General features: G+C 42.7%; 1 protein-coding gene across 1 annotated transcript; it reads left to right on the top strand.

Moving 5' to 3' along the window:
• The first annotated feature begins 22,410 nt into the window (after positions 1-22,410).
• On the top strand, positions 22,411-26,348 carry LOC114053853 (methyl-CpG-binding domain protein 1-like). The gene is made up of 3 exons (XM_027876966.1): positions 22,411-22,573; positions 22,997-23,064; positions 23,504-26,348. The coding sequence occupies exons 1-3, from the start codon at positions 22,411-22,413 to the stop codon at positions 25,907-25,909; spliced, it is 2,637 nt and encodes an 878-aa protein (XP_027732767.1). The 3' UTR covers positions 25,910-26,348.
• The last annotated feature ends 494 nt before the right edge of the window (positions 26,349-26,842 follow it).

Here is a 26,842-nt window from a genome sequence, read left to right as displayed (position 1 = left end):
CAATTTTATGACCTGAAGGGTTCATCTAAACTATGGGAAATCCTACCAACCCCTTGGATCATAGCCTCCTTCTACCCCCACTCTGCCCCCATATACCGATGACAAACCATTCCTTGTTAGCAAATATACAGCCCACAATTTTTTTTTGCTTTTTTTTTGGGGGGGGGGTGAGGCAGTTAGGGTTAAGTGATTGCTCAGAGTCACACAGTTAGTAAGTATTAAGTGTCTGAGGCAGAATTTGAACTAAGGTCCTCCTGACTCCAAGGCCAGAGCTCTTATCCACTGTGCCACCTAGATTCCTGAAAGCTTAATTTAAAAGAGAAAAACAAAACATAACCTTGAATGAGTGACTATTAGTCACATATTTATAAATATATATACATATATATTAGATATAGCTCTCCCTTCCCTGACCTACTGCAAACTTTCTACTGTTTTGCATCATTCCATGAAGAGCCAATTGGCCTACAAATTTCTTAGGCTAGTCTAGGATAAATCTCTAGTTTTCTTAAACTTTAATAAGATCTTGTCACTAATCTTCTCCTATTGAGTCTCTCTTCCTTTCTTTTCCAAGTTTGTTCCACTTATCTGCCCCAACCTTCAACATGCATAATTTGGGGTGGAATTACCATTTTCCTCACTTAACTCATTTGAGAGAAGAAAAGGGGGAAACATTGTGGTGTTCATTATATGTAGCATCTCCAGGGCTTTCAGTAGCCCTTTTCTGGGGTCGCTAGTCTGAGAATAGTTGATAGAGTGAGCTCAGAGCCTTGTTATACAAGTATACATATATGTGTGACCCAAAGGAGCTTAGTTCTTGTTACACTTTGTATACATAGATTATTTTTCCACCATTGTGAGAACCATGGTGTAGTGGGAAAAAATACTGGATTTGGAGTTCAAAGATTTAAGTTCTAATCCTGATTCTGCTATATACTACCTGTATAAACTTGATCAAGTCCCATTTCCTCTCCAGACCTCAATTTCTTTGTAAAAATAAGACAGTGGACTTTCTAAGCCTTTTCTAAAATCTCCTCCCAAGGTTTTGAGACTAGGTAAGACCAAATGAGCTCTACTCTGCTGCCTTCCCCTAATACAACCTGGCAAGGCCTCTCTAATCATCTTACTAAATATACAATATACAGCTTCTTGCACAGTCCTTCAAAGAAGTACTTAATTTTCAAACCTGAGTCTTTCAACTATTGTATTTTATGTCCTCCCTCTGAAACTAAAAAACTTAATCAAACAGACTAAGCAGAATCTGAATCCCAGTGTAGTGAATCTTGGAATTATTAATGTCCAAAATAGCACCAAGGAAATTTTTTTAGCACCAGGGTTTCTAGCTGGTGTTAGGAAAGTAGTTTCCAGGGTTATTTCTTGGCAGAGTTATAATCTGTCACAACTGAACCTGTCTTTAGAGTCTTGTTTGATAATACTGCTTGATAAATGCTTTTTTCATTGATTACAACTTCTAACTTACCCTCAAACCTTAGCTTAAGGTTTTGATAAAAGCCATTGAGTCATATCTCCTAACCCACCATGGACAGGGATGTCTATCTAAGGGACAATTAGATTCAAAGGCACAAAGCCATTACTTGGGTTTAGTCCTAAAAACAAAGTTTCCCACGTGGTACAAAAGCTCTTCCTGTAATCTACATCCAAATGATTTCTCAAACCACCCAATCAATCTAATAATCACTTCCTGTGGATCAGGTTTCATTCTACTTAAGCAAGAAATCTGTGACAATAGGAGCTTTTCTATCCTGACTTATAAGTGAGTTATGAGGGCATCATGATACAATAAAAATGACTAGACTTGTAGTCAGACCTGAGTTTGAACCCGAGTTCAAAATCTACTAGCTATATGATCACGGGAAAGTTAAGTAACTCTTTGAACCTCAGTTTCCTCATCTGTAAAATAGGGATAATACTGTAATAGGATGGTTGTGAGGATCAAATTAATTAATATGGGGGAAATGCAATGTAAATTATGTCAAAATTATCATTTTGATGATGTAAAATTATATAAAAATGTTAGTGATGTTGCTGCTGCTGATGATGATGGAATCCCTTATTCACTCAAGAAACAAAATCCCTTCTTTGTTCCATTACAGAAATTTGACAGGCAGCCCATTTTCATATTATGATATACCAAGTACTATCAAGGGGACTGGTGCTCCTTACTTGTGCAGCTCAGAGAACTCAGCCTTCCAAGTGTGAAGAGGCCTAAAAGGAAATTCAACCTAATGTTCTAATAAAACATCTTTCTACATCTACATGTACTTTAGTTTACTAGGTATTGGCATTTTGGAGAAGAAAAAAAGATGCATTTAACAAAACAGTATTTGACTTCAAAAAAAAATGTCTTTTTTTCTAAGGTGCAGCACAGAAAGAGGGATTTGCATTTCTTAATTGCTTTTTTTGAGTCCAAAATGTTTCTTCTACCTCCATATGATTACTCATGACCATAATAGGATCAGCTGAGAGATCAGATGAATCCTAAAAAGTGATCAGTCACTAGTGTTTGGAGCTAAAAGGACCAAAGCAAGAAGAAATCTTCCACCTAGATGGGGATTTCAGCTCCTACTTAAGGTTTCAAAACCTTGAACATCCCCTCCCCTTTAAACAACTTAACTTGCGGCACTGACACCAGGGAGCACTAGAAATGTCTCCTAGGAAGTCACTAGACAATGTCAAAATTTCTTAAAAGACAAATTTGGTGGAAGGTAAGCTCCTTGAGGGCAAGGACTATTTCTTTTTTGTATTTATACTTCCCAATGCATAGCACAGTGCCTGGCACAAAATCAGCACTTAATGCTTATTGAACTGAAGAATTCCATATTAATTAATTATAATGATGTCTCAGTCAGAAAATGTCAAAGAATCAAGGATTTCACATCAGAAGGAGTCTCAGTGAAGTAAGTTACTTACCCAAGGTCACATACATCCAAATTAAGAGGAAGAAGTGTGGTTTGAACCCAAATGTTCTGACTCCCAGTCTGGAGTTCTTTCTACTATACTACCTTGTCCCTAAGGCACTACCACAAAAGAATTCTCTCTCTTTTTGTATCCTCCCAGTGCTTAGCACAGTGCCCAGTACATTGTATGTACTTAATAAATGTTTATTGTTTGATTTATTGATTGACTGAATTTTCTACATCTGTCCCAAATACACCTGTATCAGGCAAAGTTCTATTGTGATAATGGAACTACCTGAATATCTAGTTCCATTCCGCCTTCTGACAAGGAAAATTATCCTTGGACATTTTAAAATTTGCACATATGCTCACTTCTTCCTGCCTCCTCTTTTCCTCTTTGCATTGCCTTTAAAAGGAACGAGCATATTAAGCTAGAAGTCTCTCCAACCCCCCTGGGCTTGACCCCCAGGACAGTACACAGCATACTTTCCTGCATCAGCACATAATGTTACACAGCATGACAGCAGGCCAGAGCATGATAGCTTAACTAGCCTAGAAGTTTGTGAAGGATCCATCACTGTGTTTTCCAGGCACCTATGGGACTTCTTTCTTCAACTTCTTATTTGCTTGCTTCAGAGATCACTGTCAATGTCACCAAGATCAAGTTTGAAATGCTCCAAGTGCTAATTTAGCTAGGCTGGAAGTGGAACGGCTAACCAATAGCCCCATCGTCCAAAAAAAAAAGAAAGTCCCAATGGTGTCAGAGCTCACCCACAGCAAATCTTATACTTGGCCTAGTTTGCACTAGCAGGTACACACACACACACACTCACACACCCCCCACATCAGACTCTCTCCCCACCCCACCCCCACTCCTGTTCTTCCTGCCTGCTCTGTTTCCTATTCTAGCAGGGTAGCTCCATGAACAAGAAACCTGCCATGTGGGAGCTCGCTTTCTGTAAAAGGGGAAATTCTGCCAACTTCCCTAAATGGGAAAAAGGCGAGAACAGAGGAATGGTGTGGCATGCACTTTCATGCCCACAAAGCCAAACAAAAGGTGGCAGGTCAAATCTCAGACACCATTCCTCCTAAGCTCACTCAGACAGGCTGAGATTTGATTTCCAACAGCTCTGAGAGTGTAAGCTAAGAGACCAAGAATACAAGGAGTTTGGCTCTTAGGGAAGTTGCTGTATAATTGTGACTTTGCCATGCATACTTTTTCTTTTGTTTGACAGGAGGAGCAGGAGACTAGCTGTTATCAACCTTCATGCTACCCCCAAACAAGAGGAAACATCCATGTTAACAAGTAGGATATGTCACCTGCAGAGATAAGCTTAGCCTTGAGTATGTTTCTTAAAGCCAGTTTCTTACTCTGCTACTTAAAACTTCCTATTCAAAAGGAACTTTTAAAAAGTGTGTTCCTCCAAAGGCATAGGCTGGGTCTCTGTGCACTGTGACAGTTGGGCAAAAGTACAAGTATTTTAGATACATCCCAGCTCAGACAGCAGGAGAGGCACAGAATGGTATTTGCCATACAGGAAGCCATGAAGCCAAATCCAGTATGAATAGTACCAACCAATCCAGAAAATCATAGAGGTGAAAGGGCCCCCAGAGGCACCCCCCCCAACCTGGAATAGACCAAGAATCTTCACTACAATATCCTCATCAAGTGGTCAAGCAGCTTCTGATTGGAGCCTTCATGTGAGGGGGAGCTCAGTACCTCAGGAGGAATCCCATTTCAATTGAGGACAGCTCTAACTATTAAGAAGTTGTTCCTTATACCAAGTCCAATTATGCCTCTCTGTGACTTGCATCTATAGCTCCTACTTTTGCCTTCTGGACACAGGATAGCCCTTCCAATCATTATGAAATGCTGAAGGCAGTTAGGTGGCAAAGTGGATAGAGATCTGGGCCTGGAGTCAGGAAGACCTGAGTTCAGATTCCTCCTCAGATACTCACTAGCTGTGTGACCCTGGGAAAGTCACTTAAGTGCTGTCTGCCTTAGTTTCCTCCTCAGTAAAACGGAGATAATAATAGCACCTCCCTCCCCAGTTGTAAGGGTCAAACAAGATAATATTTGTAAAGCACTTAATACTGGGCCTGATACATGGAAGGCACTTAAAAATGTTTATTTCCTTCCTTCCCCCATCCTCAAGGCTTTTGCCCTCCAGAAACCTACTCAGATCCTTCAACTAGGCTTGTTAAAGAACAATCATGAGTCCCTACATCATCCATCAACCTAGTTGCCTATCTCAGAATGCTGTCCAGGTTATCAGTGGTCAGAACTGACAGTGGTGCATGCCATGGGGAACTAAAATTGCCCCAAATATTCAATCACATCTATATGCACAGCCATAGTGCTTAAAGACCCAACTATAAAATAGCCCCAAACATGTAAGTCCTTCACTCAGCCTCACCTTCCTATGCTTAACAATGGGTTACGGGAAGAGAGAGAGAAGCCAAATTCAACTGCTGACTGGACTGGGCAGCAGAGATGTGGAATGCCTCTCAAACAGCAGCAATGGAAACTAAAAGTCTAAAGACCAAAGAGGAAAGAAATGGACATGAGGATGTAATGGAAGTTTTGCTCTTTGATTGATCCTATGACTGAGTCCACTTCTAGTTGCTCTGCGATGGACAAAACAACAGTAATGGGCCAGAGGTCCTTGTCAGTGGCAGGATATCAAGGCGGGGAGGTACTTTCAGGGGTTCTATGCTCTGAATAAACTGGAACTGAAGGTCTCAAAACACTTTCCCTAGACATAGGCATTATGCTAAGGTTATGTCCTTTATCTAGTGACTTGCCTTATAGAATAAACAAGCAGAACATGATTTGGAAATTGCAATGAATTGTACATCCTGCCCACTTGCAGAAGTAGCCACAGGTCACTAAACAAACTCAAACTTCCCTAGGACTCCTAAATCTAAAGTGGCTTACATATTGTCTGGGGACTGCCTGGTTCGTGTATCAGAATAGTATATCTTTTATTATGCATTATTTTATCAGTGTTATGAACTATTTTATTGTTTTAATTGATTCTATGCCAAAAGTAAACATTGTATACATTTTTAAAGTTTTGTCTGTTTATGTGTGGGAGCTGACTGCATTATGCTAAGAGCTCAGGAAATTTAGGCAGAGATAGAATTTGCCAGAGGGTGGGGCTTAAGAGAAGACAATAATCCCCACCCTCTAGCCTAGCCTATCAATGCAGCCCTGAAGAGAGAAGTAGAGTTAAGGGATACAACGTCCTCCACTCTTTAAGAACCGTAGCTAACTCAGCATTTTCAGATTTGTATAATAATCTGGGTGGAGCATGGAATATGCCTAGCTCCTGATCTTTTCTATTGAACAGATCCAGTAAAGTGGCTAGCAAAGTCACCCGATAGTTAGGTGTAACATGAGGATAACAGCATTTACACTAATTTAACTCACAAAAGTGTCCTAATAATCTAAGATGTGAACTATTATTGTTCCAAGGAATTCAAAGCATTTTATAAATGCTTCTGTTCTTGAGAAAATAGAATTGTACCTAATTCTTCAGATGAGACACAGATCAATTAAAGAACTGGCCAAGAACAAGGGAAGTCAGGAACCTGAGAATACATCTTGGAGATAAGAACAATGAGTTTGTGAATCAGAAGACAAAATCTTCATACTTGTAATGAACCAGATAGCTAGAATCTTAGTACTAAACAATTCTCTGTGTTGCTTCCCAAAATAACATAGAACCAACTACATCTGCAATCTGTATCCTTGGCAAATATGTATAACACACAACCAAGACTTTAACTAGAATCCCTGCAGTCTCTTTACTCATCACATCATTTTCTTCTATCTGAGCCAAGAGAAATCACAGGCTCTCAGAGTTATGAGGTTCATTCTAAAGAACCTCAGAGGCCATGTAGGATCTAAGAGCCCTTTATCTAGTCCAAACCATACTTAAAGAAAAATTCCTTCTATGTTTCCAAGAAGTGGTCATCCAACCTCCAGGTAGCACATTCCTATTTTGCACAGCTCTAATTTTTAGGGAGCATTTCTTTAGAGCAAATAAAAGCTGCCTCCTTTCAGCTTCCACCCATTACTTCCCAAACTAAACCCAGTACTCAAATGTGGTCTGAGCAGGGCAGAGTACATCAAAACTATAATTTCCCTTGTTCTGGATACAATAAGTATTTCAATTCAGTCTAGGATTGCATTAATTTTTTTTGGCTGCCATGTTACACTGTGACTCATTTCGAGTTTGCAATACACTAATACCCCCAGATCTTTTTTGCATAATCTGTCGTCTAGCTACACCTCCCCAATCCTGTGCTTGTGAAGGTGGTATTCTAAACCTGCAAATACAACTTTATATTTGTGTCTATTAAATTCCATCTTATTAAGTTTGGCCCATAATTCTAAACTGTCAAGATCTTCTTGGATCTTAGTCAGTAAACATTTATTAAACACCTTCTATGTGCCAGGCACTGTGCAAAGTACTGGAGATGCAAACAAGTAAAAGACAATCCCTACTTTTGCGGAGTTCACGGTTAGATCAGAGTAGACAATATATAAACAACTCTGTACAAACAAGGATAAATGGGAAATAATCAACAGAAGAGAAGGCATTATAATGAAGAAGGATGGGGAAAGGCTTCCTGTAAAAGGTGGGATTTTAGCCAGGACTTGAAGGAAGCCAAGGAAACCAGGAGTCAAAGAAAAGAAAGAGAGAATTCCAGGCAAGAGGGACAGCCAGCACAAACATCTTAATCTCTCATCCAGCTATTAAGTATTTCTTCAAGTTTCAAGTTATCTGCAAATTTGGCAAGCATGCCACTACGTCATGTACCTCATCTCTGCCATCATCTAAGCCATTAATAAAAATATGGAGCAACACAGGACCACAGTTAGATTCGTATGGCCCTCTACTAAAGACTATCCTCCAGGTTGACATCAACTTATTAATGACTATTTTAGGGACCTATTATTTGAATCAGTTTGATCAGACCTAACTATACCATCCTTTAGAGAACATCTCTCCATCTCTTCCCCAAGGAAAGCAATCATAAACAGTATTTATAGCGGGAAGGCTTCAATTATCAAGCTCTGCCAATTCAGCCCAAACTCCCTGCTCCAGACTAGTTTATTCTCCTAGAATTATAGAGTTGAAAGGCACTTTAAGAGTCATCTAGTCCAATACTTATCTGAAGTATTCATTTCTCTGGCACATGCTCACTGGTCTGTCAGGATAGCCTCTCCAAATGAGCCCAGTGTCTCCCTGTCCAAACCCTGTGCCTTTGCAGGAGATGCAGCCAAGAAAAGAAGTAGAATAAAGATAAAGTAGAGAAGATACATGCCTGTTTCAGAGAGAAAAAAATAGCAGATCTGTTACTCTTACATAGGCTTCCTGCCCTTAGCTCCATCACCTCCTCCCTCTCTCTTTATTTTGGGTTCCTATTCTTTGAGGAGCTTCCTCCTACATATATTTTCTATTTATTCAGACATTTAAATCCTTCTTAAATTAGAAAACAACCTTCTCTCAGAGGAAAATCATAATCTGTCTTACATGAGGATATTATACTTTGTGACACTGATATCCTGTTATTGGAAAAACACAGGCTGAAAAAATTATTTGTTAGTAATGGCAGTTAGGAAACATGTATGATGCTGATCCTCAGACATAAAGATAACATTACCGATTTATCATCAGTAGATTCATTTGTCCAGTAATGTTGGCGCATTTGTAATGAACCGCCTAGGCAAGTTCACTTGGTCCCACTTGTAAACAGACACACATATTTTATGAACTGCTGTCTAGGATTAGGACTGTATGACCACGAGAAAGAGTGTAGCTAACTGGCCTACATGGGGATCTCATCAATGGTCTTGTTATCTTTATTAAGAACCTGTAAATCAAAGGCAGGGAGAAAATATTATATAAACTATGGCAGTTTTCCCTATTCCTAACCCAAGATTTGGAAAAACATTAGTTCTTCTTGCTAGAAAAAACTTAAAATTTGAACACAACATGAGGAGTCTCTAATTCATCCAAATATTCATGTTTAAGTCCATTTACATGAAAGAAAATACCTAGCAACAAAATCATGATATGTAAATTAAGGGCCTTGCCCATCAGGATTGCCACTGGGTCAGATCTGTGGTCCATCAAACCAAGTTTTCTATCTTCAAGAGTGATAGCAAGGGATGCCTGTAGATGGGCATGTTTGTCCCTCTTGACATCAACCTTAAAGGGAAGGGACCTGCTTCAAACACATAGTATCTCACAATTGCCTAGTATATCTCTCATACATTAATTGATTTGAGGTTATTCATATTTTTAGCCTGTGTTTCCTCTTAGTACATGTATAGGGATTTCTAAAGATGAATGATGAAACATACCTGCCACCTGTTGAGTTAGTGATAATGGATTTCAGATGGAATATAAGAGAATTTTCAGACATGGCCAATATGTTGATTTGTTTTACTGAAATATATCTCATTTTTTTAATGAGGGAGAGTTATTACTTAGAGAGGGGGAAAAGCGATGATAGATTAGTAGACAGTTATAGATGCACAAAAAAGAGCATCCATAACACATTTTTAATGAACAGAAGGAAACAAAAAAAGTACAGAAGGGAATATAAACAAATGGAGCAGTTTTGCTACCACCTTACATTTAAAAATATGTATGTATATATACACACATATATAGTATACACACATATATGTATACATATGTATAGACACACATATATACATATATGTAAATATACACTTATTTTAAAAAATAAATTTTATATAAAAGTCTGTAATTTCTTATACAAATCATTCTTTTTCTTTGTACTTTGAAATGTTTGTTGATAATTGTTAAATTCACAATTAAAAATGAAAGTTAAAAAATTAAAATGTTCAGGGAAGGGTACTTAACATTTATTTTTCTTTTTTCATTGTGAATGGAATCATCAACAAGCATGAACATTTCAATATACAAAGAATAATTTTTAAAAAGAACATTATATATGAAACTGAGCTTCTTTTTCATATAGTTTTTAGAGTGTTTTCTTACATTTAACACTGGAGTAACAAAATTGTCAGAACTTTTTATTTCCTTCAAACTTCCTTTGAGTTTTTAAATGTTTTAATTTTTCATGTCTTATGCAAAAACTATTGGGAAAACTGGAAAATAATACTTGTTGGTTAATTATTAATTCACCCAACCTTCTGTAAGAAGCCTTTCCAGATTCCCCTTAAATGTTAGGGCCTTCCCTCTGAGATTACCTCCAATTTACCCTGCATACATCCTGTATTTATGGAGGTTTTTGGAGGTTTCGTGAGCTCTTTAAGGGCGGGGACTGTTTTTGCCTGTCTTTTTATCTCCAGCACTTAGTACAGTGTCTGACACATAGTGTTTAACAAATGTTTCTTGACTGACACTGATTCATCCAATAATTCAACTATTAAGTGCCTACTATGTACTATACAAGGTGCTGGGGTAGATAAAAAGTTTAGACAAAACATAGTCCTTGATCACATGTAGTTTGCAGCATAATAAAGAGATTAGACACACAGAGATAACTATAATATATGATATTACATAAGTACCTTAAAAATGTGTAAAATAAAGTGTTATATGAGATTAGGTACTAACCTATGAAGGTACTGGCTAGAAATGTTTGCAATAGGATTGACTACTCATGTTGACTAAGGAATGTTCAGTTCAGGTAAGATGCTCATCTACCTCAATATCAGGTCAGCCCTACAGGCAACATCTTGTTGGGTCATTGGTTAGCAGCCCCTGTGTGGGCTCATACAGAGACCAGTCAAAAAGTAGCCTGGCAAATGGAACAAATAGAAACTGGGCCAGGGGGCATCAGGGATAAGGGCACAACTCCAACATCCCACACTTTGTCTATGTAATGGACAAGATAAACAAGGTAAAAGGTAAACGATGATCAATTTGAGTGGTTGGGTATGGAAAGAAACCTCACTAAGTTCCTGCATGTTATTTAGAATTGGGGTTTAGTCTTTTCTTGGAGCTACACAAGCAATGGTTCCCACCCCCTAATTGCTATGTGTTGTTTCAAGTACAAGAAACACTGTGTTCTTTTTTATAATAATTGATGGTTTTGTCATTCAGGAAATGTAATATTTCACCAGTTGCTGAACCAATTGTTCAATTAAGTTGTCTCTGTGTTTCCCAGGCTTGTTGGCTCATCAGTGACACAAGTGGCTTCCCCCTCCTTGCTCTCACAATAGGGACTTATTTTGCTTCCTTATGTAGCCTGACTTGTCCCAGCACCAAAAGAGTCAAAGTCATGGTGAAAGGAAGGACAAGATTTCCAGGGCATTTATTCCTGCTGAATCATAGCACCAATATTTAATGGGGACCAGAATGCAACTAGGATTTTAATGGGTCTGCACCTATGGGGAAAGCTGGACACAGCCTTTCTAGTTCATCGTTAGGAATAAATAATTTTCTGAAGACACACTGATAAATGCAATGACAATGTGTGGTGATAAACACCTGTGGTATACCCAAGTATCCTCCAAGATACTTACTGAGTTGGGAGAGCTCCTACACCCCAAATTTCAGATTTGGAAGGGATCTCAGAAGGCATCTAGTCCAACATCTACAAAAAGAAGAATCCCCTCTTTAACACACTTGGCAAGTTTCCTCCAGAGGAAGTCTGGGCCACAGTCTTTGACCAAAACATGACCAAGTTTCCAGTCACCATCTATCCTATCCACACTTCACCTACCCAATACTACCTAATAGGGATGCCTGTTGTGTAGCTAACTGAGCTAATTCTTGAACTGGCAAGTGGAAACTGTAAACAAATAAACACATTAGCTCAACCTGTAAGAAGTGAAGAAGCTAAGGGGAAATTCTACTACTTATGGAGATAGGAGAGATTTGGGCCATCATCTACTCCAATCTTATCATCTCATATATGAAGACCCAGAGACAAATCAGTCTCATAATGTCCCAAGTAGAACTTAATGTGTTTTCTCCAAAACTTACCCCTCTTCCAAACATCCCTATTTCTGTTAGACACCACCATTCTTCCAGTCTCTGGGGTCCACAAACTCAGTATATTCCTTGACCCCTCACTTTCGCTCAATCCACACATTCAATCAGTTAACTATCTTGTCATTTCTAGCTTACAACTTTTCTCATGTACAATCCCTTATCTCCACTCACGCAGCAATCACCCTAGTTCAGGCCTTCATCATCTCTTACCTGGCCTCCTGGTTGGTTTCTCTGCCTCAAGTTTCTCTCTCCACTCCATATCATCAAAGTGATCTTCCTAAAGAGCAGAGCTAACCATGTCATCATTGTTAAAACTGCAGTGGTGCCCTATTAAAACCCTTTACAACCTACTAGAATATGAGCTGTTTGAAGGCAGGAACAGCATTTTTTTACTTTCCTTTGTATCTTCAGAGGTTAGTATAGTGCCTGACTAACAGTAAGTGCTTAATAAACGCTTGATTGACAACATGGCCCTCTTCTCCTTCTCTGGTCTCCACACTCTCTATGGTCCAGCCACATTGACCTGCTTGGCAGTCCTCATACACAATGCTCTATCTCCCATATCTATATATTTGCACTGGCTGTCCTCTGTGTCTAAAATACTCTATCTCCTCATCTCCACATCTTGGAATCCCTACTTTCCTTCAAGATGTTGCTCAAGCACCATTTCTGCAGAAGGCCTTCCCTATTTCCCCTCCACTCACACCCTATTTGCTCATGCTTTCCTTTCCAAGGTTACCTGGTATCGGTTTTGTATGTCTTTTACATACCTCTGTAGGTTTTTATTTTTTCCTCCAATTAGAATCCTTGAGAATAAATACAGTTTTCCTTTGATTTTTGCATCTGCAGTGCTTTGCATAGTGCAACATAGTAATACTTTAAAATAATTATTGATTGATTGATTCAATAACTCACATTTATACAGCACTCTTGAAGAGACAGTATTACATAGTAGATAGAAGGCCAGCCTGTGCTGAAGTACTGACTCTCATGAATTCTGGCTATGCAACATTGGTCAGGTCACTTAATCTCTCTGTTCCCCTAGGAAAACCTAATAGTGTGAACTTGCACTGGTAATGGAGGGAGAGTCTACACCATGAGTACTCCATATTAACAAAATCACAGGCTCAAACCCCGTCCCCCAAAAAAAGATGTATATATAGCAATCTAAATTTTACAAAGTACTTTATATACATTATCTCATTTGGTCCTTACACTACAGATATATATTATTTCCCCCTTTTTAAAGATAAGGAAACAGGTCCGGAGAAGTTTAGTGATTTGTCCATGGACTTATGGCTGACAAATATTCAAGGCAACATTCAATCCCAAATGCCTCCTGACTCCAAGGCCAGCACTAGGCCATGCTACTTCACTAAATCACAATTCTTTTTTTTTTTTAAAATCACAATTCTTCCTAGGGCTCTGAGTCACCTCAAGGAGCATGTCCCTTCCTAAGACTCATTGGCTCAGTCACGTGACACCTCTCGGCTTCATCCAGGAAACACTCAATTTAAGGATTAAAATATACTTTCTAATACACACTTCTGTATGGAGTCAAGTATAAAGCATGTTATGTTTTTGCCTCCTTAATGAGATTGTATAAGGAGTTTCTAGGGGGATTATGCCTGCCCAGAAGAGATTTTAATGAATTGTTTAAATTGTGAAAAGATTTAGCAGTCATTGATTGATGGATAGGTTTTCACAGGGGAGCACTTATCTTAACCTCAGAAGTAAATGTCAATTTATCTCAGTCTGAAATGAATTTGAAGTGGTCAATGTCTATAAGGGATGCCGCTAAATCACAGCATAATGTGGAGATCTAATTTCAGTCAGGACAATCAAGCAATAAAGCATATTACCTTGTGAGAAGTCACCTCCCTGGTGGGTGCACATTATAAAAACTATTAGGTAACAATCAATTTCATGTGAGCTAATGCTACTAATTCTACCAGTGTAGCTAGGGAAGGGATCTTGCTCAAGAGTTCATCTAAGAAAGCTTAACCATTTTCTAAAAACAGCAGATGAAATGTCAGGACAACAAAAAAAAGGTGATTCTTTATATAAGAATATAAATAAGCTTGAAACACTCGCTGGATAATTTTTCATATAAACACTATAATGTTATGGAACATGATATATTTTTTTCATGATTTTCTTGCATCACTCTCAGTTTTTCCTCTACTTCTCTTACTTGCTTCTCAAAATCCCTTTTGAGCTCTTCCAAGGCCTGGGACTGATTCATATTTTTCTTGGAGGCTCTGGATGTAGTAGCTTTGGCTTTGTTGTCTTCTTCTGATTTTATGTTTTGATCTTCTTTGTCACCAAAGTAAGATAATATAGTCTGACACTTTTTGCGCTGCTTACTCATGATCCTGGCCAATTACTTGAGTTTTAAACTCTTCATTAAGGTAAAAGTCTGCTTCCAATGTGAAGAGTGTACTGTCCCAAGCTCCAGGGGGTTGTACAGCTGTTTTCAGAGGTACTTCTAGGGTCCTGTAAATTTTCAGTTCTTCCAAGGTACTATGATAAGGGGCGAGGTGTTTTCTCTCCACCACCACAACAAGCTCCACCACAACAGCGTTCCGACTCACCCCAGGACCACCCCTCAGAACTGTGACCCAGATCAAAGCACTGGTAAAGCAAGAGATTCCTGCCTCAGCACTGGCAAAGAGATCCTTGCAATCCCCCTCTGATCAGCCACTCGATTCCCCCTCAGTCTGTGGGCTGGAAACTCAGGAAAAAGCCACGGCGCCGGGCCACACTCGAGACTTGCTGCTGAGACCTAGCTCCTCTCTCACCGCAGTTACAGACTTTTCCCACTGACCTTCTAAGTTGTCTTTTGAGTTCAGGGGTTGAGAAGTCTGGAAACTGCCACAGCTGCCCGCAATTCAGTCCTCTGAGGCCTGCTCCAGGGTCGCTGTGGCCTGCTCACCCACGCGAAACTGAGCTCCTCTCCCCACCCAGTGCGGTATGCCTTTCTAATCAAACGTCCAGGCTGTCTTGGGCTGGAAATTTGTTTCACTCTGTCTTTTCGTGGGCTCTGCTGCTTTAGAATTTGTTTAGAGCCATTTTTTTAGGTATTTGGAGGGCTTTGGGAGAGAGCTCAAGACAGTCACTGCTTTCCCTCCACCATCTTGGCTCCGCCCCGGAACATGATACATTTTTAAGAAACTTAAAAATCACGACTTTGATTCTTGGTGGGCAATGAGCTAAGGCCAGAATTGAATAAAACAGGCAAAACTTTAACTAGGATGGGGCAAGTGGGGCTTCTCTCTACACGGCCAAGTTTAGAGGGTGTTAAAAAGCACTTGTGGTCCTTCAGCATGTAACAATAATAGAGTTCAGTTAATGAGAAGATTTAGTTGAAATAGTAAACTCTGATGACCTACTTCCTCTTCTCCACCTCAGTGGCTACACTCCATATGAGCTCTTTCTTTCCTGACCCACACTTCTATCTGCCTCAACATAATGGACTCCCTGATAGCAGTCTATAATTATGAGGGCTACAATCCAGGCTTAAAATCTTGAATTGATATTATGTCTCTTGCCACTAACCTTCAGTATAGTATATGTTGCCCTTGACAAAAAAATTCTTAGTTATGGCTCTGGCAAGAAGAGGGGGAAATTTACTTTTGGAAATTATGCAGCATTTTAAATGATCTCAACCTTCTCCCTGAAACAGAAGCCCATCTTCTTAATATCAATATTTTCCCAGTGATGCTATATGGTTGTGAATGGAATGCCATAATCTCTGAAAAATTAAAATTACAGGTCACCCAAATTACAGGTCACACATGATATGTGTGAATAGACTATAACATATCACCAAAAAAGAACTGCACAAGAAAAGCTGTGAAGACTATTAGACTATTAGTGGAGAGATGCATGACTGAAAAGGAAATGGGTCAGTTGTGTAGCAAGAGCAAGGGATAATCATTGGATGGTCCGTGTACTCCACCAATATCCATATAGTATCACTAAATCTAGAAGACAGGCCCCCAGCAAGTTGGGTGGATGCCTGGCAGAAGATTTTTGGAAGTACAAGAATAAAAGTTACATAGGCTGAGGTAGTGGGAGGGGGGAGTGGCAACCTTCACCACTAGATAGAATATTTACATTGATTATATCACCACTCCATTGGAGTAACTACCCAAGAAGTAATGCTTTACATTTCCTTGAAGGTCATCAGAAAATATTTTGAATTTTTGATCAGATTTTTGAAATCCTGGGGATTATAGGATTCTGTGACTGTTTACACACACACACACACACACACACACACACACACACACCAGTTAGACAACAGGTAGAGCTATAGAACCCCCCTCTAACTAAGGAAGGTAATCTATTAAGCAAACCTAAGCTAGTAGGTGGAGCAGTGGAACTAAGGATTCCTAAAGGAATGGGGCAAGGGAGGGTCCAGAGACTATAGCAGGTGCAAACCAATGGGTATCCAGTCAGTGCAGCCAGGAGTTCAACCATAGATTCAAGTTGGAAACTAGCAGGCAGGAATGGGACTAGATTAAAAGAGGAGAAGACAAACTACATGACTCCCAGTACCTCCACCCCTCATTTCTTTCCATGCACAGGCTACATGCTTCCCTTCCCCATCTTGCCCTATTGATGAAGCAGTTTAACCCTACACTAACCTCTTCTTCTGAGTATCCTGCCCTTTTATCCCATCAAAGATTTTGCTCTGCCAACCCCACTCTTAGATTACTCCAATATCTACTGCCTTTGTTCCTACTGATAAGACATTGAACAAAGATGGAGAAAATCACCAACTCATGCTGGCTGGGTCTGCAACAAATGTCTGTTATGTAATCTCTACTGAGCCATCACTGCAGCAAGACAATTCTTTTACACGTCCCTGAATGAATCACTATCCCACTCAGCACAGCATTTTTTCCAAACTTTTTTATCCCTCCTCAAACCTTCCATAGCTCCCCTGCCCCTCCCACTCTCTCAGCTGAGAATCTTGTCTCATATTTTACAGAAAAAAATTGAAGCCATTTACTAAGAGCTCCTTCTCCTGTACCCAATTCGCACCAAAGCTAGGTATACATCATCTCAAACGCCTTCTGCTACTATCTCCTCTTAATCCTGAGTTGGCCCTTTTCCTTGCTAAGGCAAACCCTTTTACGTACACAACTGATCTCATCCCATCCTCTCTGTTCCAGCAGATTGCCCTGGTATCATCCCTACTTTCTGAGTAATCTTCAATCTCTCCCTAACAGCTGCTTCCCAATTGCCTACAAACATGCTAATGTAGCCCCCATCCTCAAAAAAAATCTCACTTGATCCACCCATTCCTATTAGCTATCATCCTATACAGAGGTGTGCTGATAAATGTTTAACACCAGCTTTCTGTAGAAAACTACATGTACGTATGTGTGTATATGTATATAAATAAATATATATATACTCATGAAAATATTTTAAAGCTTAATCTGCATTATTAATACTTTCTCCACCATTTTCCTGAGTCTAAGCAATCAACAAAACAATAAATCAAGCCCTGATTTGTAGTGTTTACCTAGTGTCCAAGGTATAAATGCTCACACTGAAAATTTAACAATTGGCTTTCATGAGTGAGTTCAAGCTAATCACCGAACACTAAATCTCTCCTTCCCTTCTTGACTAAACTCCCTGAGAAAGAGAGGGCCATCTACATGGGTACCTCCATTTCCTGTCCTCTCACTCTCTTCTTAACCCCCTGCAATCTATCTTCTTATCTCAACAACTGAAACCTCATTCAACTTAAACTACTTTCTTCAAAGTTACCAATGATCTCAGTTACCAAAATTAATGGCCTTTTCTCAATTTTTGTTCTTCTCAACCTCTCTGCAAGCTTTGACACTGTCAATTACTCTCCTCTACTTGAGATTCTTCTCTCTGGGTTTTCCTGATGCTGCTTTTTCCTGGTTCTCCTATTTACTGGAACATTTCTTCTCAGTCTCCTTTGCAGGATCTTCACCTGGGTCACACCCATTAACTGTGGGTGGCCTCCAAGGCTCTGTCTTTAGTCCTCTTCCTCTACACTATTTTGCTTGGTTATCTCATCAGCTCCTATGAATTCAATTATCATCTCTAGGCTGATGATTCTCAGATCTAGCCCTAACCTCTCTCCTGACCTCCAAACTCACATTTCTAATTTCTCAAATTGGATCTCCTATAGACACCTTAACATGTCCAAAACTGGAATCATTGCATTTCCTTCCAAATCCTCCCCTCTTGCTCACTTCGGTATTACTGTTTAGGATACCACCATCCTCCCAGACACCCAGGCTCCCAAGCTAGGTGTCAGTCTCTACTCCTCACTCTTACCTCCTAATATCCAATTAGTTGTCAAGGCCTGTCATTTCTACTTTCATAACAACTCTCATATACACTCCCCTTCTCTCTGACACTGCCACCACCCTGGTGTTGGCTCTCCTTACCTCATGCCTGGACTATTGAAATAGCCTGGTGTTTAATCTCAGTGCCTCAAGTCTCTCCCCACTCCAGTCCATACTCCACTCAGCTGACAAATTGATCTTCCTTAAGCACAGATCTATGTCATTACTCCTATTTAATAAATTTCAGTGGTTCCCTGTCATCTCCAGGATCAAGTATAAAATCTTCTGTCTGGCTCTTAAAGCTTTTTATAACCTGGCACCCTCCTACCTTTATGCCTTACTCCCCTCCAAGTACTCTGAGATCCACTCACGCTGGCCTCCTTGCTGCTTTTCATACACTCTCCCAACCCTGATCGTTTTCGTTAACTGTCTCTCATGCCTGACATTCTCTCCCTCCTCATCTCTGCCTCCTGGCTTCTTCAACTTCTGTCAGGTCTCAGCTAAAGCCTCCGTTCTGCAAGAAGCCCTTCTCAGTCCTCTTTAACCTTAGTGCCTTCCCTCTGAGGCAGCTAGGTGACCCAGTAAATAGAACTCTGGGCCTAGGGTCAGAAATCCCTGAGTTCAAATATAGCCTCAGACCATATTTATAAAGCATTTAACACAGTGCCTGGAACATAGCAGGTACTATATAAATGGTTATTTTTCTTCCCTCTGAGATCATCCCTATTTACCCTGAATATATAGTATTTGTATATAGTTGTTTGCATGTTGTCTCTCCCATTAGATTGTGAGCTCCTTGGGAGAAGAGATTATTTTTTGCCTTTTTTTTTTACCCCCAACACTTAGCATGGTGCCTAGTATATAAGGGGTTTAATAAATGTTTGTTGACTGAAATTGACAACAGAAATTCCAAGGCAAATGAGAGTAAGGTAGGAGCTACTGGGAAGAAGACAACCAGGCAGTTAAAATCATGTTAGAAAACTGCAGCAACAATCCCTTCTTGTCAAGTGGTCCTTTTTGAAAAGATACATTCTAGTGATGATAACTGCCCTGACAGGAAGGGCTGATTTGGCCTTAATGTACCTTTCCTGCCTGAATAGTAGATAATGGCACATCTCCCAATTATGGGAATGAATCTCTACAATACTTAATCCTTCCCCTTTGGTGACTCTTGGAGGTAAGGCAGATAACAGGGAAATCATTACTATTCAAATTTAAGGGACTAGAGATTTCAGGTTCTCCCCATGGAGGGACTGGAAATAGGAGTGCTGTTCTGCACCCTAATTGACTATAACATTTTTCAAAGTGACATGTGACTTGGACTATGTGTAAGCAGGCTGAATGATAATACATAATAGATGGAAATTCTGCAAAGTGGTCAGTGTTGTGGAGATGTTCCAAGGAATGCACTTCAACAATCAACAGTGTCTGGGGTTTCAGGGACTTCTATCAGAGCTTACAACCTGATTTTCATAATCTACCTGCAGCCACAGATCAAGCCACTCCTCATCCCCACTATAATTCACCTATAAAAGCAGATTCCTCTTCATTGCCCCAAATCACAGGCATATTTCCCCAAGGTCCAACCTTACTCAACATATATATATATATGGATCTAAGTCAGAAAGGATTCACCTGAGAATGACTTCCGAAATGATCTGATCAATGACGCTCTCAAGTTTTCAGCCTGGAGTATATATACCCCTAGAGAACAGAAGGGGTGATGGAATGAGAAATTTATCAAGGGGGTTCTAGAAAATATTTATTAAACAATTATATTATACTATTGAAATACTCCAGAAACTCCAAATTGCTAACAATCAATGGAGCCACAAAAAATTTTGCTGTGCTCTTGAAGGCAAAAAAATGATCTATTTTAAGTGTATATTCATGGTAAACTCTTTCATATTGAATAGATGATACAGGAAGGTTTACTGAAAAGTCAAAGAAATCCCTGAATAAAGGTTGGGAAGTTCTACCCTACACTCATTCTAACTCACAACCTAGATTCTAGATCTTTTGTCTTCCTGTCATCTAAAAAGTAGCTGGCCTTTCAACCTTTGGATGATTTTCTGTCTTTTCCCTGGTTATTGGTAACTACAGACTCCTTAGCTTTCTATCACCTTCTTTGCTGAGGACCCTTCAGTATTATTTGTTCTTCCTTCCTGTCCTTATTGCCTGGCTTCCCAACTTATGATTTGTCCCAAACACGGGCAACTGTGGGCTCTATAACCAACAGCTTGCTATCTCAGTGCATGACCCCTCTCTACTTTTACTTTTCTTGGCCTTGCCTGATGGTCTCAGCCTCACATCTACCATGTTTCACAATGATAATGGTTCTATGAAAGCTCAGGGGAAAAAGTAACTAAATAAGAGTTTCTAAGATCTATATTTAGTCCTAATATAGCTATGCAAAAGAAATCAAATAGAAATGTATCCATTATGTCAACAGAGCAGATTGAATTCTTTTTGATATTTTCCTATCTTACATCTGACACAGCTCCACTAACATCCTTCTTGGATGTCTCATCATGGTGTGGAGACAATCCTATGTCCCTCAAAGCCTCTGCCAGCTGATCATAAGTTCTGGCAAGCCCAATTAAGCTTTAAAAAAAAAGTTTCCAGTAATAGTCAGTCAACAGTATGTATGTCTGCTACCTGAGGACCAGTCTAGCTCAGCTCAGAGATTTTGTCAGGAAGCTGACCATCAGATAATGCATTTTTTCATGAAAACCATCTCCTTGAGTCATAGAGAGGTAATGATAATATCGGTGGGGAGGATGCCCACACAAATGCAGTCACAGATTTCCTGAAGTGTTGAGGTACATCTGGGATAATGTCTATTGCATGATATTGTTGCCTCTTGCCACCCCACCCCTCCAGAAGTATAGCTGCTTCAATGTCTATTAGACCATACTGTGACCCAGGGCCCTCCTGCTAACACAGGAGCACATCTGGTACAAGGCCCACTGTACCATGCCATGGCCCATTGTCATTCCAATATCACAGAAATCTATCCAATGTAGTAGGTACTATACTATACCACACTGTGACCTAAGGCTACTCCATCATTCAAAAAGTATATCTGATGTAAATATTGACTATAACATACTCTGGTTTAGAGCAACCTTAACACTCCAGAATCACAGGTTAACAGTATTTCCCAAAAGCCAACCCCATAACTATCAGTCTGGCACTTTTCACCACCTACAAAATATCCCAATTACTATTGTTGTTTGGTTCCTTCTCCAGCTCACTTTACAGATGGAGAAACTGAGGCAAATAGAGTTAAATGACTTGCCCAGGGTCACACAGCTAGTAAGTGTCTGAGACCAGGTTTGAAGTCAGGAAAGTGAATCTAGGTCCAGAACTCTATCCACTGCACCATCTAGCTACCCACAGCAAAGTCTCTCAATAGTCTCCTCACCTGGGACTCTGTGTTAGAGAAGAAACCCATAGTCTTAGGTTCTGACTAGTAACAAAGACTTTGTTTTTCTAATCCCATTTCTTTTCACACATAGACAATAGGGCTCTCTCCCCACTAGCTCCAGTTATTGAGCTACTTAGTAGGTCAATTTGCACTTGTCACAACAAATCTTTGCTTGAAGGCAAAAGGGAAAGATGAAATGATGGAAAAATAAAAAGGATGAAATGGAGATAAAAGAATTGTGACTTTTCTCACCCTGGATGAAGGTTTTCAAATGCTGCTCCTTAGATGTGTATAGAGCAGCTGGGTGACACAGTGGATTGGGTGCTGGGCCTAGAATCAGGAAGACTCATCTTGGGTTCAAATCAGACCTCAGACAGTTACTGGCTGTGAGACCCTGGGCAAGTCTCTTGCCTCAATTACCTCATCTGTAAAATGAGTCAGAGAAGGAAATGGCAAACCACTCCAACATTTTTGCCAAGAAAATCCCAAGCAGGGTCATAAAGAGTAGGACACAACTGAAAACTGAAGAACAACAAAAAGCTGTGTATACCTGGGAAATCACCAAAGAGGACAAGTCTCTTGGGGGACTTGCCTCCTGTGCTGTGTATTTCTTTTCCTGAGCTTAAGTAATTGAGCCATGATTCTGAGATGAGTGTTTCTAGCCTCGGCAACTACATTATGAATTCAAGAAGTTGAAGGTTCTTGGGTCAATGTCAGAGGCCCAGGAGGTGGTGCTTCCCGCAACTACAGTGCTTTTTCAATGGAGAAAACAAGCCCCTAAGAGGGAACTGCAGCTGAAAAAAGTTGAGAGAGCCCACACCATTCCCCAGCTTTCCAGAAAGCCCCAACTTAGGAGTTCAGCAGACAGCATAGGTCAGAGAGGAAAGTGAAATATTGTCTCGAGAGTTCCCCCAAAAAAAGGATTTTTTCTTCTGAGAGGATAAGAACGATGGATTATTGTTTCCAAAAACAAAAAAAAAGTGTTTTGTCTTCTGAAAGGATAGGAACGATGGATTATTGTTTCAGGTTTAAATATTTGTTAATGTGCATTTTTTTGAGTCTTTTGCGTTTTAACCATTTCTTTTTGTTATAGAGAAAATAGCTGTCATAAGCTTGATATCATTTTATACATGGGGTATGTTTTCTAGAAATAACCCTGTGAACCCCTTTCAGGGGAGACCCTGGACAAAAGCTTTGTTTAAGAGCTTTTCTGGGAACTCCAGGATGAAGCCAGAAAGTGTAAGGGAAAAAACACAAAAACGTGATTTCCGTGTTTCATGGGTCGGGCTCCCCCAGGACCAAACCAGGGCTCACTGAGCCCAGGAGCCTGTACGGAACAGGGCACTCCCCAGGCTTTGGGGATAGCAAGGGGAAAAGTTTTCATTTCGTAGGAAATTATGAAAGGCGAGGCTTTTAAATGACTTCGCATGATAGCTCACACTTACATTATGGTTTACAGTTTACATGGTATTTTTAATGTATTTTTTCAAACAATAAATTTCAGTAAGAGAACTCCTTTCAAGTGGAGAGAGAGGGGGCTGTGATACTCGAGCACATGCACTTTCCACCGCTCCCGGCCCTGGGTTCTTTAAAGGTCTCTCCCCCACCCCCTTCCTCTCCCCTCCCTCCCCCTCCCTCCCCCTCCACTCCAACTCCCACCCCTCCCTCCTTCCCTCCCTCCCCTTCCCCCCCTGTTACTACCTCTCCCCATCCCTCCCCCCCCGTCCCCTTCCACCCCTGTTACTCCCTCTCCTCCCCCTCCCTTCCCTTTCCCTCGCCCTCTCCCTCCCCCTACCCCCACAGAGCTGGGATCAAGTTGAGGCAGGGCAGAGCTGGGGCAGGGCTGTGTTTCCGGTTCCGGTTCCGGGGGTCAGCACGCACGGGGTCTCCAACAGGCCTGTGCCCGAGGCGCCAGCCTCGAAGGATTCTCGGGGCAGATTCCGCCCAGCCTGCTCCCGCTCCACCATGGCCCGCAAGCCCGGCAGCCGAGTCGATCCCAAGGCAGCCAAGCGCTCCCCGCTCTCCGAGCGCCGTTTCTCCAAGGCCAAGGACTGGTTCGATTGTCCCGCGTTAGGCCCGGGTTGGAAGAGGCGGGAGAACTTCCGAAAAAAGGGAGCCACCTGCGGCCTCTCGGATACCTACTATCTGAGCCCGTCTGGCCAGCAGATCCGCAGCAAAGTGCAGCTGGCCCGTTACCTGGGGCCGGGCCGGGATCTCAGCACTTTTCACTTCAAGCTCGGGATTGTGCAGCCCTCGCCCGCGCAGGCAGCACCGCCTCAGAACGAGACTCAGAGGCCGCGACGAGGACAAGGAAGGCCCAGAAAGGAAGCAGCGCCCCCTCCCCCCGAGCAGCCAGATCCCGAGGGGCCCCCGGCGGGACTGCTCCCAGCCGACGGCGTCGAGGTCCCTGTGCCCAGAGACCCCGCTGGGACTCCCCAGGCCGACCCCGCCGAGGCCCCCCGGAGCGACGCCGCCAACGCCCCCCAGAGTGACCGCAGCGGGCATCCCCGGCGGCGGTGGCGGCAGCGGTGGCTTCAGACCCAGAGCTACGAAGTTCAGAAGAGTGACCCCCCCGGTGAGCCGGGGGACCCGGGGAAAGGCGCGCCCAGCGGGGGGCCCGATGGCCGCTCGGACATCGCGGGGGCCGCCGCCACCACCATTACGGTGGCCGGCGCTATCGCTGCGGCCAGTGCCGTCACTTTGGCCTGCCTGTCCGAGGCCACGGCCAGCCCCGCCGCCGCCGCTGCCGCCATCCCTGCCTCGAAGCCGCGGGTTCTCGAGGCGGGGGCTCGGGGCTCCGGCTGCGGCCTGTGCGCCGGCTGCCAGGCCCAGGACGACTGCGGGGCCTGCTGGATTTGCGCTCGCGAGGGGAAACCGGACCTTGTCCGGCGCTGGCGGTGCCTGGGAAGGCGCTGCCTTCAGAAGCACCCGAAGAAGAGACCCAAGGGCTCGGGGGCTCGGAAGGCCCCCAGCCGGCGCCGGCGAGCCCCCGCGCCCCCGGCCCAGGCGGGCGGCCCAGTGGTCGCCGCCGATCGCCTCTACCGGCGGCCGCGCCACAGCCGCAAGTGCGGCACCTGTGCGGCCTGCCTGCGCCTGCTGGACTGCGGCGAGTGCGACTTCTGCCTGGACAAGCCCAAGTTCGGGGGCTCTAACCAGAAACGCCAGAAGTGTCGCTGGAGACAGTGTTTAACTTTTGCCGTCAAGCGCCTGCTGCCGGCCCTGAGAGACAGCTCCGTGGTCCGGCGCCAGCTGCCCCGCCTCAGGAAGGGCACTTTGGGTAGCCGGCCCTTCCGTGCAGGCTGGGCCAGATCGAGGGCCCGCCTCGCCCAGAGGCTGGTCACTGAGCCCCAGAGCAGGAGGCCTAGGCAGAAGCAGCACCCTGTGCCGAAGGAGGACTTGGACACTAATTGTGTGCAGCTGCAGGAGACCAGCTTGGTCATCCCACAGGGGGACCAGAACAATCCAGTGCTTGAGCCCAGTACCAAGGCAGAGTCCTCTCTGCCCCCTGACACCCACCACAATGACCTAAAGGAGTGTGAGTCTCCAGGACTTGAGGCATTCAGTGCATCTCCTCAACTGAAGCAGGAGATAAAGAACTTTGGGTCCCAGGCTCCTGAAGCTACCTTATCACCCCCTGTTAGCTTCCTTCCTGACCTGCCCAGCAAGGAAGCCAATGGGGCCCATCCACAAGAGACTGTGAAAGAGGAGGAAGACTTGGAAGAAGAGGAAGTTGCAAGCACCCCGGTGATCATGGAGATCTATAGTCTGGGCAAGGCCACCCCAGGACTCTTTGGAACCCTGGACAGTGTCCTACAGGAGTTTCTAATGGAACTGAATGAGCTGCCCTTGCCTGCCCACTGGGAAGTGCTGCCAACAAGGGGACCAGACCTCTGCCTCATCCAGCGTTCCATCTTGTCCACTGTGGCTGCTGCAGTTATCCATATCCAGCCAGGCCTGTACTTCCGTGTGGTGGTCCGCGATGTCCCAGTGCCACCCACCCATGAGCTCTATTCTGCCCACCCATTACGACTCACCACTGTGGATGAGGTGATAGAGCTCATCTGCAACCTGGAAGCCTACCGCCTGTGCCCTGGTTGGCCTGACAGCTGGCATCAGGGCCAGCGTTCTCCTGGCTGTGATGTCTTGGTCTATGAGGGCCGTTGCCAATACTGCTGCCTAAAGCCTTGGTCTTTGGGGAGGAAGCAGTAACTGAGCACCCCTTTACCCTGCATTTTCCTTGGGTCTCTATGCACTGAGTTGGCCCAAGGGTCCCTGTACCCTACCTCTTTCCCCTATGTTGTGTAGGAGAGTCTGTCGATCTGCACTGGAAAGGCTGTTGTGAGGGCAAACACTCCTCTACCAGCCTCCCCCTAAGAGCCAGCATTTACCCATCTTCTACCTCACCCCTCTCTCACTAAGGACTGCTTTGAGGGTCCCCTTGATTCTCCTTTGCTTCTCCATGATCCTGGCACAGGAGTAGGGAAACCCAGCCACCCCTTACCCCCCACTCCCCACCCCAAACATACACATACCATATTCTTCCTTTCTTCAACTCCTTCTCAGGGACATGGGCTGGTTCCACAGAGGGGAGTGAGGGATAGAGGGCAGTTCTAATCAGGATTTGCTGGGGGTCATGTAGTCTTGGCTTTAGAAGTTTTATTTTAAAAGAGAGGCCATTCTGCACTAATGACTGAAGTTGCTAGCGCAGATAAAGAGGGTCCTGCAAGGGAAAAGGGATGCCCTCTCCTACTCATTCTCATGGTGTATCTTCACCCCATCCCTGCCCATGCACCCAAAGAGGCTATGTTGGAGATAAGCAAAATGAATCAATTTTTTTTATTTTTTATGTATCAGTTATCTGTGTAGCCAGCTCTGCCCCAACCTGATTTTGATATCTTTACCTTTTTTATGTTTCTTTAACAAAAAAAATTCCTCCCTCCCCCCATAGCGATGTCAAACCATTTCCTAGTTTTAAAAGACATAAAGGCTGGAAAACAGAAAACCCTTTATAACACAGGTCCCATACCACTCTAGAACCCCTTACTAACTCCAAGCCAGATGTTGTATGTAGTCATAGTTATGCAAATATATTTCAAGCCCCCTTCCAGTGTATGGTCTACTAGCAGACCAGGGACCATAAAT

This window comes from Vombatus ursinus, unplaced genomic scaffold (genome assembly GCF_900497805.2).
Source record: "Vombatus ursinus unplaced genomic scaffold, bare-nosed wombat genome assembly UNPS02014812.1, whole genome shotgun sequence".
In the NCBI taxonomy this organism is placed as follows: Eukaryota; Metazoa; Chordata; class Mammalia; order Diprotodontia; family Vombatidae; genus Vombatus; species Vombatus ursinus.
Note: the sequence above shows the minus strand (reverse complement) of the source record. Positions and strands in the feature narration are given on the sequence as shown.

Bases quoted from the DNA above. Each gene is read 5' to 3' on its own strand.
- LOC114053853 (XM_027876966.1), top strand. From the start codon at position 22,411: ATGTCAGAGGCCCAGGAGGTGGTGCTTCCCGCAACTACAGTGCTTTTT. The intron at 22,574-22,996 runs GTCAGAGAGGAA...GGGCTCCCCCAG, and splicing joins GAGTTCAGCAGACAGCATAG to GACCAAACCAGGGCTCACTG. The intron at 23,065-23,503 runs GCAAGGGGAAAA...CTACCCCCACAG, and splicing joins CTCCCCAGGCTTTGGGGATA to AGCTGGGATCAAGTTGAGGC.